The 18,067-nt window shown below is 52.7% G+C and overlaps 3 protein-coding genes across 6 annotated transcripts in view; 1 reads left to right on the top strand and 2 right to left on the bottom strand.

Moving 5' to 3' along the window:
- Positions 1-32: 32 nt before the first annotated feature.
- Aup1 (AUP1 lipid droplet regulating VLDL assembly factor) lies at positions 33-3,050 on the bottom strand. Of its 2 annotated transcripts, XM_050164861.1 has the most exons (12): positions 2,875-3,046; positions 2,659-2,796; positions 2,429-2,579; positions 2,042-2,226; positions 1,750-1,822; positions 1,544-1,617; positions 1,267-1,333; positions 1,064-1,166; positions 835-951; positions 619-734; positions 319-437; positions 33-217 (listed from the first exon to the last, which is right to left on the bottom strand). In XM_050164861.1, the coding sequence occupies exons 1-12, from the start codon at positions 3,009-3,011 to the stop codon at positions 181-183; spliced, it is 1,317 nt and encodes a 438-aa protein (XP_050020818.1). In that variant the 5' UTR covers positions 3,012-3,046; the 3' UTR covers positions 33-180. The 2 variants fall into 2 exon arrangements, with proteins under 2 accessions (XP_050020818.1, XP_050020819.1); XM_050164862.1 differs by lacking the exon at positions 33-217 and having other exon boundaries at positions 350-498; positions 2,875-3,050.
- Positions 3,051-3,141: 91 nt separating this feature from the next.
- Htra2 (HtrA serine peptidase 2) lies at positions 3,142-6,509 on the top strand. Its single transcript, XM_050164864.1, has 8 exons — positions 3,142-3,784; positions 3,889-4,093; positions 4,183-4,377; positions 4,637-4,669; positions 4,871-4,976; positions 5,130-5,199; positions 5,969-6,064; positions 6,163-6,509. Exons 1-8 carry the CDS (start codon positions 3,279-3,281, stop codon positions 6,326-6,328), a joined length of 1,377 nt encoding a protein of 458 aa, XP_050020821.1. The 5' UTR covers positions 3,142-3,278; the 3' UTR covers positions 6,329-6,509.
- The window catches only part of Loxl3 (lysyl oxidase like 3), a 17,923-nt gene continuing 6,322 nt past the window's right edge, over positions 6,467-18,067 (bottom strand). Inside the window, exons 5-16 of one of the 3 annotated variants that reach the window (XM_050164856.1) lie at positions 13,124-13,168; positions 12,452-12,511; positions 9,541-9,760; positions 9,048-9,228; positions 8,780-8,934; positions 8,418-8,585; positions 8,119-8,281; positions 7,706-7,949; positions 7,489-7,604; positions 7,279-7,415; positions 7,054-7,165; positions 6,467-6,938 (exon numbers count right to left, since the gene is read on the bottom strand). In XM_050164856.1, the coding sequence (XP_050020813.1) occupies positions 6,865-6,938; positions 7,054-7,165; positions 7,279-7,415; positions 7,489-7,604; positions 7,706-7,949; positions 8,119-8,281; positions 8,418-8,585; positions 8,780-8,934; positions 9,048-9,228; positions 9,541-9,760; positions 12,452-12,511; positions 13,124-13,168 (1,675 nt within the window). In that variant the 3' untranslated portion in view covers positions 6,467-6,864. The other 2 variants (XM_050164857.1, XM_050164858.1) reach the window with 2 other exon arrangements.

Here is an 18,067-nt window from a genome sequence, read left to right on the forward strand (position 1 = left end):
GGCCTTTGACACCCAGAGAGGCAACAGAGACCTTGAGTGAAAACCCTGAATTTAATGTGACATTGGGGGAGCTCCATCCCTCCCTTTTTACCACCCACTCATCCCGCCTGTTGTGAGCTGGATGAGGGCTGCCCCCAGTCTCCGTCCCGCGGCTCTGGGTACCATCCTGTTCCTTTGGGCTCAGTCAGCCTCCTGGGCCTGTTTCTCTCTGAATCTCCTGCGGGACATGGGAGAGACAGTGTGTAGACTTTGTCACATGAGCTTCATTGGGCTCTTCTCCAGCTCGCTCCTTCCTACATACCGTCCTCTCACCCTCACCTTCTCGCATACTCATACAGTGCCTGCTTGCGCTCCTGCAGGCTCTCCTGCCGGGCCCAGGAAGACTTGGCAAATGTTAGGGCTGTGGGCTGAGGGGTCACCAGGCCAGAGCTGGGGAACTGAGGTGATCACAATGTCAGAGGGCTTGCGAAGTCATCATCATTAAACACCCATCGATGCCTACTTTGCAAGAGAGGCACTGTGCTAGGGTCTCAACATCAAAGAGAGTTAGGGAGAGGGAGCAAAGAGACTGCCCCGACCTGCCCTAAGTCTTGGCCTTCATTTATCCCTGGGTCTCACCTTTGGGGCAGAGGCTGTGGGCAGGGGCTGAGTTCCCTCAGTGACATCTTCAGGCATGAAAGCCACAGCCCCCTCAAGCAGATTTGTGATGGTCAAGTCTACACACCCGGTTCTGGCTGGGAAGAGAGGGGCAGAGTGTCCATTTCCTGTACACCCTCTCTGCCACAACCCACTTTTCCTGTATCTGTCATTCTGTGAAGCTACCCTGTCCCGTACCCAGGTCTCTCTGGATGATATTCAATGGCACATGGGGCAAAACCTCCTTGACTCTTTGAGCCAAAGTTGTCATCTGCACATTAGAAGGACTGGGAGAAGAAGGGAAAGAAGACTGTGCTGTTAAAAAAACAGAAGCATTGGGTGAGTAGAGAGCTAACGAGGCGGCTGACAAGCACACACCACTAAAGCCACCACAGGAGGCAAACGTCACTGCACAGAGACCACACACCTGACGGCGGGCGTACTCTGGGGTGTCTCTGTCGCTTCATGTGCTCTGCTTTGTCTGCTGGAGTGAGCCGGGTCCCTGTCTGGCCCAATTCCTTGGCCACCAGCTAGGGAGAATTGTTAGGCTATAACTGCAGCCCCTTCAGAAGGCCTTCTTCCCAGCCCCTGAAGAGGGGCCCCACCTCCACTGCCTGTGTTCACTACCACCTGCTGGACACGGAGGGCAAACTCCTCATTCTCCTCCCCCAGTTGCCGGTGAACGGGTTGGAGCCACCTGTAGAAAACAAAGCAGTACCCTGCTAAGGCACCAGGGCGAAGGGTCTCATCCCCTCCCCATTTATTCTGCGACAGTGGTGATGAGACAGGGAGGTGGTAGGTAAGTGTTGCCTCTGTGGAGGAACTTTGACATTAACCAGAGGTCACTATGTCCATGACCTTGAAGTGAGCAACTTCCCAGCCACCAAAAACTGAGGACAATTAGTACCTTACTTGATACACCGTGAAAGGGACGAAAAGTGACCACAGCAGTTCTGAGACCCAGGAGGCATCTGACACCGTCTGAAGGGAGGGCATGAAGTGAGGTCTAAGCCAGGGCCAGAGGTGGGAAACTTCCCTTCCAACCCTAACACCCCCCCCCCCCCCCCCCCCCCCCCCCCCCCCCCCCGCATGCCCTGTCCAGTAGGCACTCACCACAGAGACCAGGGGTCTCTGAACTTGCAGCGTAAGAGGTTGTACCACATCCTGGATAGAAAACGGCCACGAACTAAATAAGAGAGAGTAAGATGGGAGTGCAGTGTAGCCCAGCCAACAGCTCATACTTGCCTTAAACAAGGAAACTGTCCAACTACATAAGCAGATAACCACGCAATTAAGAATTTCGGGGGCAGGACAGAGAGTGGGCAGAGAGGAAACAAACTAGGGCAGGTTCACCCAGGAGCTTGACAACTCACTCCACTGGAGCCAGGGCCCTGTGCTTACCCACCTGAAACGCAGGAGCCCCTCTCGGCCATTGGTGGCCTCTTCTTCGGGGAAGAGCAGCAAAGGTGTGGGCGGGAGCCTCGTGGAAGCACAGAATTTCTTGAGTGATTCCACTAACTCCACCCGCCTATCCACCTCCATGAAGCCCCGAGACCAGCACACAAAGCTGGGGGGACTATTGAGCAGAGGCTGGGAGCAGGGAGGAGAAAAAGCGAGAAGAAAAGAGTAAGGGGAAATGTCAAAAAAAAAAAAAAGCAACATGTAGGGAGTTGTTTATGGGGTGAGGGAAAAGGATCGGTGTTCCCCAAGAGACCCTAATGGGTAAAGGTGAGCACTGAGTTCGGGCCTAGGGGGCCACCCGGTGGCGCTCTCGGCCTCGCCCCCCACTCACGGTGCTACAGGTGGTGAGCAGGTTGACTATGTTGTGGTCAAAAGGTGTGACATGGTTAGAAATAAGGACCCTGACGCGGTGATCCCGGAGTCCGGCGTCCTCCTGCCGGGCCACGAGCCCCAGGACCGCACACATGGTCCGTACCACGAACCTGGGGACACAGGCGGCGGTGACTGTGCGGTCCTGGAGCAGGCCCAGCCCGGGGGCTCCCCAGGCACCGCAGTTCGCACCTGCGGAGCACGCTGTCAGGCAGGGCACAGCTGACCAGGAAGACGTGGAGCCCTAGGAAGAGGCGCAGCACCAGGAGGCAGAGGCCGACCGGAGCGTAGAGCAGCAGCGCGAGCAGCAGGAAGCCGTCACTCGGGAGCCTGCGGCGAGAGGCGACGCGATCAGGCGCCGAAGCCGAGAGGACCCGCTGACCGGTCTCTTCCCTCCGCAGCGCTTACCGGTGCGAGTCAAAGAGCCGCTCCGGCCCCGGAGCTGGGGGAGGTTCCATCGCAGCCGCCTCAGGAAAGCAGGGCCTCTGTCGCCGCCATCTTCGCAGGGCCGCGGGGGCTCCTGGGAAGGCGGAGTCTTCGGGCATCCGCAGGGATGCCCGAACCCGAGATCCAGAAGCGCCCCGGAAGGGGTGGCGCTCCCAGCATGCCTTGCGGCCTGGGGGGGGGCTTGTGTGTGCGTGTGTGCGTGCGCGCGCACGCCTAAAAGAGCGCGTCCTGGGGCCTAAAGGGACTACAATTCCCGGCATGCACTGGACAGATACCGGCGTGCCTCGCTTCTCCAAGTGGACTAGCTGGGCTTTAGGGCACCGCCTCTTAGTAGGGCGGGCGAGGAGAGAGCCAAGGCGGAGCTGATGGCTGCGCTGAAGGCGGGGCAGGGTGCAGGCAGGAGCCTTCGGGCATGGAGGGCTTTGGGGGGCATCTTTTGGGGGAAGGGTCCCCTGTTAACCCCTGACCTCCGGGTTCTGATGACGTCAGGAACTCCTGACCCTCAGGCCCGGATGACCTATGGGACCCCCAGTCTCCCGGCCCGGGTGCCTGTAGGGGTCCCTGCATCACGGGCATGTCTGACGCCTGGGACCCCGGATATCTGGGCACGACTGACTTTGGGGACTCCAGACTCCGGTGCCCAGGATGCCTGCAGGAGCTCTGGAACCCGTCGGCGCGAATGGCTGGCGGTGGCGGTGGGCGCAGGGGGAGCAATGTTGCTGCTGTTGTGGGGCTGGGGGCGGGGCCCTCCCGCGGTGCTGGCTGCTGTTCCTGCTCCGCCACCCAAGTCTCCCCGGAGCCAGTACAATTTCATCGCAGACGTGGTGGAGAAGACTGCCCCTGCTGTGGTCTATATCGAAATCCTGGACCGGTAATGGTGAAGTAGACCGGGAGGTGTTGAAACCAACTGCCCTCAGGCAAGTGAGCAGAATGGGGTGGCAGCTGCAGTGTAATCAGTGCTTTCCCCCCTCCCAGGCACCCTTTCTCGGGCCGTGAAGTCCCCATCTCAAACGGTTCAGGATTCGTAGTGGCTTCCGATGGCCTCATCGTTACCAACGCCCACGTGGTGGCTGATCGGCGCCGAGTGCGAGTGAGGCTGCCTAGCGGAGACACTTATGAAGCCATGGTCACAGCTGTGGATCCTGTGGCAGACATTGCCACGCTGAGGATTCAAACCAAGGTGAGGATGGAGGAGGCCTGGTACGATGGCAGCTGTTCACTTCCTCCCATCTTAAACTGACCAGTTTGGGTGTACTCATTTCCCTTAAGGAGCCTCTTCCCACACTGCCCCTCGGCCGCTCTGCTGACGTCCGGCAAGGGGAGTTTGTCGTTGCCATGGGAAGTCCCTTTGCACTGCAGAACACGATCACATCTGGCATTGTCAGCTCTGCTCAGCGTCCAGCCAGGGACCTGGGACTTCCTCAAAACAACGTGGAATACATTCAGACTGATGCAGCTATAGATGTGCGTCCCGATGGGGGAGACATGTGGAGCTAGGTTGGCTGGCGTTGGGGAGAATGGCGGTCTGTTGTGGGCACCAACTGACAGCTGGTGGCTGGGCCTATAGTAGAGGTTGGGCTGCAAAATGCAGCCAGTCTAGGTCATGGGCTGGGAACAGAATTTGAAGAATTTCCCAACATCCTGGTTATGCCTACAGTCATAGAATTCCCAGAGGCACAGACTTTCAGATTCCTTTGATGTTTTCTTTCATCTTATCTCACAGTTTGGAAATTCTGGAGGCCCCCTGGTTAACCTGGTGAGTGCCACATTCTTATAAAAGAATCCATACCCCAGGTCAGTGTGGGGGATGGGTGGCTTTTTCTCTCATTTAAGGATTTTTGGTTAAGTTTCCGTAGTTTCTTGTTTATCTCCTGGTATCCAATCAGACCCCTGCCCCCAAATCCTTGCTGCTCTGCCATCTGTGTGGGCTAGGGGACAGAGGGCTGTGTCCCTGCAGGATGGGGAGGTGATTGGAGTGAACACCATGAAGGTGACAGCTGGAATCTCCTTTGCCATCCCTTCTGATCGCCTTAGGGAGTTTCTGCACCGCGGGGAAAAGAAAAGTGAGCCTTTCTTAGTAGGAAAGGGGCACCTTTAAAATGGAGGGTGGGACATAGTGGAGGGGCATTCATTGCAACCTGTTGGAGAGGGCTCTACTGGTAGGAGGGAGGGAAAGCAGGTGTAGCTGGGTGGGTTCATCTGTCCTCTTTTTACAGATTCCTGGTTTGGAATCAGTGGGTCCCAGCGCCGCTACATTGGAGTGATGATGCTGACTCTGACTCCCAGGTATGATGCTGACTCTGACTCCAAGGTATACTAGGGGTTATGGTCTGGAGGACCACAAGTGTGTCTGTGCTTTACAGCTGGACTCCGTTATGGGTCATGAGATGGGGGACCATTGCAGCTGGACTCTGTTTTCGGTTTTGCTTTCATGTCTGTCTTTATCTAAGATGAGCTGTCGCAAGAGCTCGTCCCTCTTCATCATAACTTTCTCATCCTACTGCATCATGTACCTTTCACTAGATTGGCTGCATCATGTTACTGCTTCGCTGCTGTGATTCAGAATCTTCATGGAGCTAGCATTAAAGGGCCATTTCCTCTTATCTCTAACCATCTTGTAGCTTCTTCAGAACCACTTTGATTTTCTACTCCTATTTCGAGATGGGGTTTCTCTGTGTAGCCTTAGCTGTCCTGAAACTTGCTCTGTAGACCAGGCTGGCCTCAAACTCACAGAGCTCTGCCTACTGTGCCTCCCTAATGCTGGGATTAAAGGCGTGTGCTACCACTGCCCAGCTCATTTCTGTGTCTAACACCTTCTTATCTCATATGGTTGGTAGGACCCATCTGATCCTTCTAGGCTCAGCTTAGGTCCTGCCTTTCCTCAAGGTGGAATTCCAGAGTGACGCAAGTGCAGTTGGTTTAACACTGCGCGTCATTTGGAATCAACACCTTTCACGTGTATATCCCACCTCCTAAACACTGGATGACAAACAGCGGCCTGTCGAGATGAGAGAGGGCCTGGGTGCCGCTAACAGGGTGGTCTGTACCCTTCCAGCATCCTGGCTGAGCTGCAGCTCCGAGAGCCAAGCTTTCCTGACGTTCAGCACGGTGTCCTCATCCACAAAGTTATCCTGGGCTCCCCTGCACACAGGTGATGGAAAGCCTGCTCTGTGAGGTGGGGTGGAGTGGGGTGCATGGACCCTTGAACTCGGCTGTCTACCCCTTCCTCTCCCTGCTCATCCTCCACAGGGCTGGTCTGCGGCCCGGTGACGTGATCTTGGCCATCGGGGAGAAAACGGTACAAAGTGCTGAAGATGTCTACGAGGCTGTTCGAACCCAATCACAGCTGGCAGTGCGGATCCGGCGGGGATCAGAAACACTGACCTTATATGTGACCCCTGAGGTCACAGAATGACTGGACTAGCAAGAGTATGAAACTCCTGCCCTGATTTCCTTCTTGCCTTCCTAGCCTAGGTTCTGAGTGCACCTGGGCCAAGGAGTCAATGGACCTATAGAGGGCAGGTTCCTCTAACCACCAGGACCAATCCTGGGCTCTGAAGAACACATTTTATATAAAATAAAATTATATCTAGCAACACGTTTCAGTCAAAAACGGGGGCTGGATCTTTTCCCCCACCAGAAGGCTAGAGGTAAAGCGGCACTTAGGAGAGCGTGAGAGCTGACCTCCCGGACCTCCCTGTTCAAGGAATGAGCTGCTGCCCTCACGTGTGGGCAGTTCTCTGTGTGCTGTCTGTTGACTGAATCTCCATGCTTGGCCCAGTAGGGGACGCACCAACTTTTGTTCACCAGTTCGTCATCCGCAGTGCACAGCTGGATGGGTGTAGTGGGCCTGCTGACATCAGGAGTTCTTGTGGAGCTCTCCTGACGTAATGGCAGCCTCAGACCCCTGCCATGGGGTCAGTGGTGGTTTGCTGAGAGGGCGGTGCCATTTCAGACGATCTGGTTGCTGGTCTGGCCAGGGTAGCGCTCAAACCTCCTGTTGGCTTCCTCACTGAAGGCATCACCTGCAGAGCAGACAGGCACTGTGGGGGGCTCCCCACAGAGTCACGAGGGGAGATGCAGAAACCAGGCAGGGATGAAAGCTTTCTCCTGTCCCCATTTGCCCTTCCCGTCACCTACCAATGTGGCAGTTGTGTACCCAGATGCGATGCCCGTCGTATTTGCAGTTACACTTCATCGCGTTGTTGGTGAAGTCACTCTCTGCCACCTCAAAATTCGGGTTGATAACCACCTGTGAGTTAGAAAGAAGGCTGGTGTGACCCAGCAGCACTCCTCCGGTCCAACGCTGTCTCCACCACCCACCCGAAACCGCAGTATCCGAAAGCCCAGGCAGATGCCAGGCACCTGGAGAATGTAGTTTCCCGGTTTCACATCTGTGATGTCAATCCACTGACAGTCAATATCGTGCCTGTAGAGATCCCAGCATCCCACGGTGATGCCCTGCTCGCCAAAGTTGGCACACTCGTACCTCTTGGAGACATCTGAAGGGAGGGTCATATGTCAGTGAAGGGAAAGACAATGCTTGGGCTTAAGTCCACTCTAGCCTCAACTCACCCTCCAGACACTCGGTGTCTTCTAGACAGAAACTAGCTTTGTGGCCCTCAGCCACCTTGGTGCCGTTGGGGGTCAGGATATCATAATGAGTGAAGATGTCCATACTGTGGTAATGCCTGCGGGACAAGGGAACTTGTGATTCTTTCCCGGATTCCAGCAGGCTTGTCACATCCCCTGCAGCCTTGCCTGTCTCTCTGGCCCCCGTCTGCCCTCTCACCCATGGCACTCATGCCACACCCAAGAATGGCGCCCAGCCTTGGGCCTAAAGTCAGCTCTTCCTAAGTTATGGATCTGGGAAGAGAATCGGAGCAGACGCCGATGGCCGTAAGGCCAGTTGGCTGAGCGGGCGGAGCTGGCCAGGCAGTTCTCCTCAGCAGCGCAGTACAACATGTGCAGCGGTCGGTCCTCAATGTAGGCAGTCTCCTGTACCAGCGCGGAGTGCAGCAGCAGGTCCGAAGCAGCTGCGTGGGACAAGAGTGATGGAGTTACCGCTGAGGGCATTCCAGCTCCCTATGGGACGCTGGGTTCTCACGGCCAAGGAGTGCCCCTCCAGATCACAGTGCATCTCCTCCAAGGGAGGGCTGGTCCAGGCCTTACTTCTCCAGCGCACACTACCCAGCCGTCACTCACTCTCAGAACAGATGACCCCTGCAGTGAAGCGGGTTCCGGTCCTCTTGCAGGTGATGTGGGTGCTGTGATGGGCACATTGGCTCAGGGACAGCTCAGACCCCGTGCAGCGCACTCCGCTCATTACCACCTCAGTTACGTTCCCCGAGTCCCAGTACCATGTCTCCTGGGGGGCATGTAGGGAGGAGTTCTGGTGAGGCCATAGACTCCAGTTTCCAGGGCCAAAGGACTTGCTTCTAGTCCTTTGCCCAAAGCACAGACTTTGGTGTCAACAGCTTGGTTTCCCACTTCTCCCCACTCACCTGCAGGCCATGGTTGGCGTAGCCCAGACCAAGTTGCCTGCAGGCCACCATGGCCTCCAGTGTTCCCCAGTCATCTCCACAGATGAGGCCCCAGCGAAGCTGCCCGGGTACCCCTATTTGCACCTCAACTCGCCCCTCATAACGGCTTCGGCCCCCACTCAGTCGGATCTGTAGAGGTACAGGAGAAGCTTTGGGGGTGACAGGCTACAGCAGGGAGCAGAGACAGAGAAAGGACTAGCAAATGGCAGGGTTTGTGGGAGCTGTGGGCTGTGTGGGCCTGGGATAAAGGGCTGGATGCAGGCAAGCTGTGTTCAGGATGCTGGGTCTGTGTAGAAAGACCCAAAGTGGAGTGCATGACTGACCTTAGTCTCCACTCCAGTGTAGGGGAGGTTGCATCGTACAGCAGCGTCCTGGCTATGGGAACAGTCCTCAGCTGTGATGTTCTTGGAGGGACACTTCCAGAGGGAGGGCTCCTGGCCAGAGCACCGGACTTCACTCAAGTGGATCGCACCCATGCCTAGAGTCGGAAGTCAAGGCTGAGGAGGTTGTAATTAGACCTTCATTGCCCAGAGGACTCCATACCTTCCTAAGGAATGTACCCATGGTAGTGTGAACATCCGCTCCCCTCACCCTGCCCCATGCGGGCACCACTCAGGGCCTCTCGAGCAGTGCCAAAGCCCAGCTCTCGACACACCACGCTGGCTGCCTGCAGGTCCCATTTTCGGTCACAGACTGTTCCCCACGTGCCAGCCTTCAGGACTTCCACTCGGCCCTCTCCCGGGTGGGCACCGCCCTTTAGACGCACACGGGCCTGTAGGAGACAGACGTGTCCAAAGAGGTGATTAGAAACGTTGGTTTAGGGAGGGCTATGCAGACTAGAGAGCTGAATGAGATTTTAGTGACAGTGGGTGTCATCAGGTTTATGGCACAGCTACCGGAAGGTTCCGTGTCTTCAAAGATCAGAGCTGTGCTTAGTGAGTAGAGGACGGGCTAGGGAGCTCCCACACTGGGTGGGAAAAGGTCCCATTGACTGTCTTGGGCTGGGGGTGTAGGTGAACGATAGGTGTGCCTATCACATGTCATCCTCAGTGCTGCGGAATGAAAACGTTCATGTGTGACATACCTCCCCCTGAGGCTTCGTCTGCTGGTGCTTCCTCTGACCAGTCAAGGTGGCAAAAAGAGGGCCCAGCACACAGCTCACCACCGCAGGGCTTCCCCCAGGACATCTGGTGGTGTCATTGGAGCGATAGAACTCCAGAGAACAGAGGGAGAGGTGGGCTTCTGTGCCCACACATGCTACCCCATGCAGACCGAAGGAGTGCTTCTGCTTCTGGGCCAGCATCCTGTGGAGTGAGGTGCAGCAGGGTGAGGCCAAGTTCTTGCTTACCTGCCCCTCAGTCATCTGCCACCTCCACTCCCTACCCCACCCCAACTTCTCATGACCCCTCATCCTCTTCTTCCCCCTTTGTGTTCTCCTTGGGAGAAACAGGATTGTTAGTGTGTAGAGAGATATTGTGTAGTCTAAAAGAACTTTGGCTACTCAGTCAGGGGATTTGAGGGACTTTCAGTAGCAGAACCCTAGGGGAAGGGTGGCCAGGTTTGATAGCAACCTTGTTTTTTTTTTTTTTTTTTTTTTTGAGAGAGGGTTTCTCTGTATAGCCTTGGCTGTCCTGGAACTAGCTCTGTAGACCAGGCTGGCCTCGAACTCACAGAGATCTGCCTGCCTCTACCTTCCAAGTGCTGGGATTAGTGTGTGCTACCACCACCCGGCTGCACTCTTGTTTTTAATGACCCAAAGGGAGGCTGAGGCCAACGAGGCCATGCAAATCGAATGGGAAGAGAGAAGAGATGGCTCAGGAGTGCCTGACACAAAACTGGCCTGAATAGCCAGTGAGCGGGCCTTTCTGTCATGCGGTGACTGAACAAGCCAAAAACCAATGAGCCAGGATGCGGAGGACTGAGGAAGTCTGCCTCCAAATGGCTTCTCAGAGGTCAGAAGGCTTCCAGGCTAGAAGCCCTATCATAATATGACAGGCCGCTATGGCAAGAATAGACTAGAAGACAACAGTATGAAGGACTAGTGGTGACCCTCTCTGGAACAAAGACAGATGCAAGACAGACGAAAGTTGGAGGGAAGGTGACTGTGAACACCCCAGTGGCAAACATGACCCAAGACCCGAGTTGAGCTGCAGATGTCTGTAATGAGGTAGTTCATGCTTGTGCAATTTCAACTGAGCATTGTTGCACAGCCATTTGAGCAGGGAAACAGGACACAATTAGAGATGCTAATACTCAGAAACACAGTAGAGATGTCTGAGAGAAGAGGGGGTCTTGTAGATACCAACAGAACGGGGGGCTTCAGCTAGGTGACTGGAGGAAGACTCCAGTCCTGGAGGCTGAACGGGCTCAGGGAGGAAGGGAATTATTGCAGTCAGGTACCCTATCCCTGACACTAGAGAAAAGAGGGAATTTGACAATTGAAAGCCATTGCCTAGGAAGACAAGAGGAAAGGATATTTGGCAAAGGGCCAGGCAGTGGTGGCACATGCCTTTGATCCCAGTACTTAGGAGGCAGAGCCAGAAGGATCTTTGAGTTTGAGGCCACCCTGGTTTACAAAGGGGCTTCCAGAACAGCCTGGGATACACAGAGAAACCATTTCTCAGAAAACAAACAAACAAACAAACAAACAAAAACCACACACACAAAACAGGCAAAGGAAGCAGGACACTTTACAGAATACCTTCGGAAGCCCAGGATAAACGGATCCTGAAAACCAAAGCGAACAGGTACTGTCAGTGTCCTGTTCGGCTGAAATCACAGGAACAGACATCTAACTTCTACACTCGCGCTCACTCACTCCCTATAACCAATACAAAATGGTTATAAAGTGCTCACTTTAATGTGGGGGTCAGGAAGGACAGTTATGGTGGGAAAAGATGACTAAAGCCAAAGACGGTTGCAAGAACTTATACTCCTCAAATCCTGAGCTCGTTGACAGCTACCAAGGACAGAAGCCCATGGGTGAGGTATACCATTTTGGGGACAGGGAGGTAACCGGGGAACACGGGAGCTTGCTGAGGAAGGGACAATGGAAAGGATGCCTTCACTGGTCCTCAGTCACAAGTTATCAGGGAGATTTTAGTGGTGCTGTCTGCCTTTTAGAGATGAGTTGAATGGGTTGGAAGTCTCTTACTCCCTTGAATTCTGAGGGAGCCCAGGAAGAAAATATGGGACCAGATGCCTAACTATTAGCAGGTAACCAGGCAGAAGCCGTGATTCTTAAGCTATTCCCAGAGAGGTTCCTTATGCCACCCTCCACACCAGGTAAACTTAAAGTATTATGTGTAAATGCATGTGGGTTTGTGCAAGTGACTGTAGGTGCCCGAGGAAGCGGGAGGAGGGCAGCAGCTCCAGATCCTCTGGAGCTGAAGATAAAGACATTTACGGGTAGCCCAATGTGGGTATCAGGAACTGAATTCAGATTCCCCGGAAGAGCAGTGTGCACTCTTAACCATAAAGCCATCTCTCCAGCCCCTGGTAATATTTACTTTAAAAAAAAAAGGAAATAAGAAGCATTCATCTAATAAAGCAGGACTAGACAACTGATCTCTTGGCTGCACTGTGATCTTATGGGGAGAGCCCGGCATGGCCCAGAGTGCTAGATTCTACTGGAACTCACAGGAGGAAGACAAGTACACAAGGCTAGATCCGAAAGCCCTATGACTAACAATCCCCAGAGACGCGCATTACAGCGCCTTACTTCACACTTCTAGAAGGATCTGGAAGGTGACTGTCACCTCTGCCACTCTGCCTCTCAACAGTTCCACAGTCCAACAGGCCTGTCTAGGACCCTTCCTTGGTTACAGCCCTGCCCCTGCCCACCCTGCCTTTCCCCTGGTTACAGCCCTGCCCCTGCCCACCCTGCCTTTCCCCTGGTTACAGCCCTGCCCCTGCCCACCCTGCCTTTCCCCTGGTTACAGCCCTGCCCCTGCCCACCCTGCCTTTTCTCTGCTTCCAACTCCAAACTCATTTACCTCTTGCTTGGGCCCCTGCCCACCCGGGGCTTGTGTTTGACTTTAAACTTGTTGATTGCTCTGCAAAAAGGACAAAGATGTTGACAGAGGCGGTGCTTGAGGTTATGGTCCAGGAAAATGAAGCATTCTGTGTCTAGAAGGACCCTCTGTTCACAGGACAGAAAGGGCAACTGACTTCCCTGCGCACTGAGATGGCTGATGCCACCGGAGGGCATGCACTTAGCAACTCCCAACGCTCACTGGGATTGGTGCCACTGAAGGCAAATCCAGTTGTGGAAATCCAGGTGAGGGAGTGGTGAGGAGGTCAGCTGAAGGTCAAGGGAGGAGAGGGTGGAAATGGTGTAGGACCTTGGGAGTGGCAGTGGGTGGGGAGGAGGAAGAACGCAGGGGGCTGAGGATGCAATGGAAGCCTTTTGGGAGAAAGAGAAAAACACAGTATCTCCTCAGCTGTTCCCACAGGACTCCCTAAGATTAAAGCTTCGTAAGATCAAAGCTCACCCCACTCCCAGGCTTGCCTCCCACCCTCCTTCCCTTGGGAGTAACCACTATCTGGCTACATCCCTAATCCATAGGTTGGGTTCTGGGATGGATATGGATAGGTTTCCATCCATCCATCCACCTCCTGAAGCCCCAGGGGGCTGGCAGGAGGTCCCGGGGCTCTTGCCCCTTTACCTTCCAAGGGGCTTGGGGCGTCGGGCTGCTCGCTTCCTCAACTTTCTGTGAGGGTAAGACAAGATCAAGTCAGGAATGGTGCAGCACCAAGTGGAAAAGGCCAATGCAGCCAGAACCAGGGGCAAGATTCCTTTCCCAATAGAGAGCTTCTGAAAGTAGCATGATGTCATCAGCTATTGCCAAGGCCCTATAGGCTGTCCTAGTCATGAACGGGGGTGAGCTTCAGTGAAAGCCATGGACTCAGAACAGTGTCCCAGTACCAAGACTGTTAGAAATTGGATCAAGACAAATGAGCTGGGCTGGGTAGTGGTGGCACACACCTTTAACCCCAGCACTCAAGAGGTAGAAGTAGGCCTATCTCTGTGCATTTGAGGTCTGCCTGGTCTACAAACTGAGTTCCAGGACAGCCAGAGTTGTTACATAGAGAAACCCTGCTTAAAAAAAAAAAAAAAGATGAGGAATGAGGGCTTCTGGGTCTGTAGGTTGGTGGAAAACTCTAGGGGAGTCCAGAGGATGGGTGTTGCTGAATATTTGTTTACACTCTGTGAAGATGTGTCATTGTGATTGGTTTAATAGAGAGCTTAATGGCCAATAGCTAGGCAGGAGAGAATAGGCAGGACTTCCTGGCAGAGAGAGGAACTCTGGGTGAATCTAGGTGTGCATGAGATCCCAGGGAGACATTAAAGTTGGCCATACAGTACAGAGGAGAGGTAGCTGAGCCACATGGCAGAACATAGATTAATAGAAACAGGTTAATTTTAGTTACAAGAGCTAGTTGGGAAAAAGCCCAAGCTAGGGAAAACTTTTCATAACCAATAATAAGCCTCTGTGTTGTTATTTGTGAGATGGTGGCCCAAAAGGAAAGTCTGACTACAGAGGGGCCATTGGGATTTGGAGGACATAGAAATAGCTTGGGTCAGGCCTAGGGAAGCTAAGTGCACCTCTTTTACTCCTTTTTGTTTCTTTCTCTCTGTGTGTGTGTTTGTGTGTATGTGTCTGTATATGTGTGTATCTGTGTATGTGTGTGTGTATGTGTGATTCCTGATTCTTGGATGGTCTCTCCAAGGACCAGAGACTTCTGGAGCATGGATGAAGAACTACATGTCTGAAGATGTTAGCTTGGTTTGGCTGTGAGTCTTCTTCCTGCCCAGGTTCCAGTCCCATAAGCCTGATCATTCACAAGCTGAGCTCTTCTCCCAAAGGTGCTTGCAGGGAAGTCAATCTTTTAAATTGGCCTCAAAAATTGACTTCCTTCCTTCTCCAGGAGGTTTCTTAAATTCATTTTATCCTTATTGTCTCTCTAATTTCGAAGACTTTAATTATGGCCACTCTTTGTCCTGCCCAATACTATGTAGGGCTTTGTTTTGGTGGGGGGTGGGGGCGTGCAGTGAGGTGGGGTACAGGGTTGAGGTAGGGTCTTGATGTAAGTCCTGCCTGGTCTATCACTTGAGCCAGTGTTGCACACAGGGGTTACAGGATAGAGCATGGCCTGGGAAGCGCAGGCCTCATCTGGTTTTGAAGAGGTTCGTGACTCCCTGTTGTCACCTTGATTAGCATTTCTTTGTCCATATTCCTGCCCTGTCACTTCTCTTCAGTACTCATGTATTCTGGCATAGTATACCGTGTGAAGGTGCATAGGATTTTATATGTGCATTTTTATTGGTTTGCTTTTCTTCCCCTAAAGGCTGTCCAGGCTGGCCTTGAACTTGGAATCCTCTTGCCTGAGTCTCCCAAGTACTGATTACAAACAAGTGCTATCGGGCTTTTGTTAGGCATGACGTAATTCTCTTGCCCGAGTTTCCCAAGTAGTATGATTACAAACACGTGCTATCATCGGGTATGACTTTTTAAAATTTTTTTGTGAGTTTGGTTTTATGTGTGTGGGTATTTTGCCTGCATGTATGTCTGTGTACCATGTGTATGCCTGATGCTCACAGAGATCAGAAGAGGGCATCAGAGTTCCAGAACCGGAGTTCTAGATGGTGGTGAACCACGATGTAGGTGCTGGGACTTGAACCTTGTGTGGTCTGGAAACACAGCTGGTACTCTTAACTGTTGAATCTCTCCAGTCCTTGTGTTTTTTGAGATCACATGAGCTCACTATGTAGCTGAGGCAGGCCTCAAATTTAAATGTAGCAAAGGATAGCTTGAAGGCCCGTGATACAGACCCAGCTTGTAATTGTTTTAAAAGGCATTTGTTTCATTAAAACGTTAAATAATTTACTTATGTGTGTGTGTGTGTTTGTGTGTGTGCGCGTGTGCAGGCATCCATGGAAGCCAGAAGACATTGGATTTCCTGGAGCTAGAGTTATAAGTGTTTGTGGGACCTGATGTGGAAGCTGGGAATTAGCTCAAGTCCTCTGAAAGAACATCAAGTACTTTTGAGCACTGAGTCATCTCTCCAGCCCTGTGATTATTTTATTAGGAAAACCCATCTGAAAAAATAGAGCCACAGCCTGATCATGAGATTTCACAGACCTCTTCATTAAAACACCCCTTTTCCTCTCTTTTGGAGACAGGGTCTCCAAGTTGGCCTAGAATTCTAGATCATCCTGCCTTAGGCTCCAGGCTGCTGGGTGTATGGGTGAATACCAGCATGCATAGCTTCAGAGAAACACTCTACTGTCACATGATGTGGTGGTACCTTTAATCCCAGCACTTAAAGGAGGCAGAGGTAGGTGGACCTCTGTGAGTTGAGGCCACCCTGGTCTACTCAGTGAGCTCCAGGACAGTTAGGACTATGTAGATACCCTGTCCCTCCCCCAAACAAAATAACAGGACAACCAACCTCATTACTGTCTTTTCCCCATTGCCTTTAGTAGGAAGGTCCAGCAGGGCCTGCAGATCCGTGGTCTGGTACTCGACTACCTCCCTTATGATTTATCATCTTTATACTCTCCACACCTCGCACGGAGGTCAGGAAACATGCGCCATAGTGACATGAACGAAAAGGTGACCTCTTGGAGTGGGCACAGTGGGAAAAGCCTGTATTCCCAGGACTCAAAGCTGAGGCAGAGGGCTGGCCAGTTCAACTGCTACATAAGGAGGCTGTCTTTTATAAAGAAGTGTCTTCTGACACAACAGAGAAGCTCTGAGAGCCTCAGTTTCATAACCTGCACAAGAGCAGCAAAGAATTCTGATAGCTATACATGTGTTCTTTTTTTTTTTTTTTAAATCTGTAGCTTTCACATATTCTAGAACACCAAAACAAGTTTGAAAGTTATTGGTGCAAAACTGGGCATGGTGGTGCACACCTGCAATTTAATTAAAAAAAGAAACACCTGAAGTTGATTGCTGGTCTACACGTACACACACTCATGCATACACATACGTGTGCATGCAACATAAACACATACACACATAATAATAAAAACATAAATAAAACAATCCAAAGTCAAAGTAATGATTAGAAAGGGGTTAAATGCCATACATCAGCTGGGCATGGAGATAGACAGACCTGTAACCCCAGGACTTGGGAGGTGGGGGCAGAAGGATCAGGAGCTCAAGCCAGGGATATATGAGATGTAATCTCAAACAAAAAGAAAAGCAAAACAAAAGCAGCTCTGGGAAGAGGACAGGTGAGATGCTTCATATATAAAGGAGTTTGATGTCTAACTGCCGATCTGAGTTCAGTCCCTGGGACCCACATGGGAGAGAGCCTTCTCTGGCACACCACCCTCTGACACCCATGTCTTCACAGTGGCACTCAAATTAAGCGAAGAGGTAATAAAAATTAAAAAAGAGCAAAACAAAACCTCTGCTCAAAATCCTCCAATGATCCCGCACCTCACAGAGTGAAGCCAGTGTCTCCCAAGTGGCCCTTCTTGATCTAGCTCACCAATCCTCCTCTACCATCTCCTGTATCACGTCGCCTACCACGTTCTCCCTCGCCTCTCAGCGCCAGCCACACTGACCGGAAGAGAAGAATGCTTTCTCGCCATCCCGGTCTCCTAACTCCTCATCCTCTCCGACACGTCTGGATAGCTGTGCCCTCGCCGCTCCCACTTCCTTACCCCTTATTCTCTGCACACCACGGAGACAGGCAAACCTAGGGATTGCTTAGCAAGCTGGACTCAATTGCCTTGAGATATACATACACACCCCCTTTCTCAACAGACCACGCAGCACCCTGGAACCTCTGCCTGCATCTTGCCGCATGCACACCCATCTCTGAACAAAACAATTAGGTCACTCTGGCATAAGGCTGACCTAGCAACCCTTAGAAACTCCCATTTTGGCGCGAATACATCCTGGAACATATTCAGGAACTAGGGAAGTGAACCTGTCCAGCCTAGGCAGGCAAACTGTATTCTCTGAGTATACTTTCAGGGAAAGGCCACAGTTTACTGTTGCATGCCTATGCCATGATTGGGTATGCATAAGATTAAAATCAGATGCATCATGGGAAAGATATGAGCAGTAAACAAAGGCTTCTATAACCCAAGCCTGTCAATCAAAATAGGTAATCGCCCACGGTTCATCCCTTAACAACCAGCTCTTCTCCCAGACCCCAAAAGGAAGTCCTGGGCAGTGACCAGGTGTCCTGGAGCACTCTAGCTCAGGCATCCTGGAACACTCTGGCTCCATCCTGGAGCACTCTAGCTCAGGTGGCCTGGAGCACTCTGGCTCTGTCCTGGAGAACTCTGGCTCTGTCCTGGAGCACTCTGGCTCAGGCTTCCTAGAGCACTCTGGCTCAGGTGTCCTGGAGCACTCTGGCTCAGGTGTCCTGGAGCACTCTGGCTCAGGTGTCCTGGAGCACTCTGGCTCAGGCGTCCTAGAGCACTCTAGCCCAGGCGTCCTGGAGCACTCTAGCCCAGGTGTCCTGGAGCACTCTAGCCCAGGTGTCCTGGAGCACTCTGGCTCAGGCGTCCTGGAGCACTCTAGCTCAGGCGTCCTGGAGCACTCTTGCTCAGGCGTCCTGGAGCACTCTGGCTCAGGCGTCCT

The sequence above is a fragment of the Alexandromys fortis genome, unplaced genomic scaffold (assembly GCF_014885135.2).
Source record: "Alexandromys fortis isolate MF-2015 unplaced genomic scaffold, M_Fortis_MF-2015_v1.1 scaffold_138, whole genome shotgun sequence".
Classification (NCBI taxonomy): domain Eukaryota; kingdom Metazoa; phylum Chordata; class Mammalia; order Rodentia; family Cricetidae; genus Alexandromys; species Alexandromys fortis.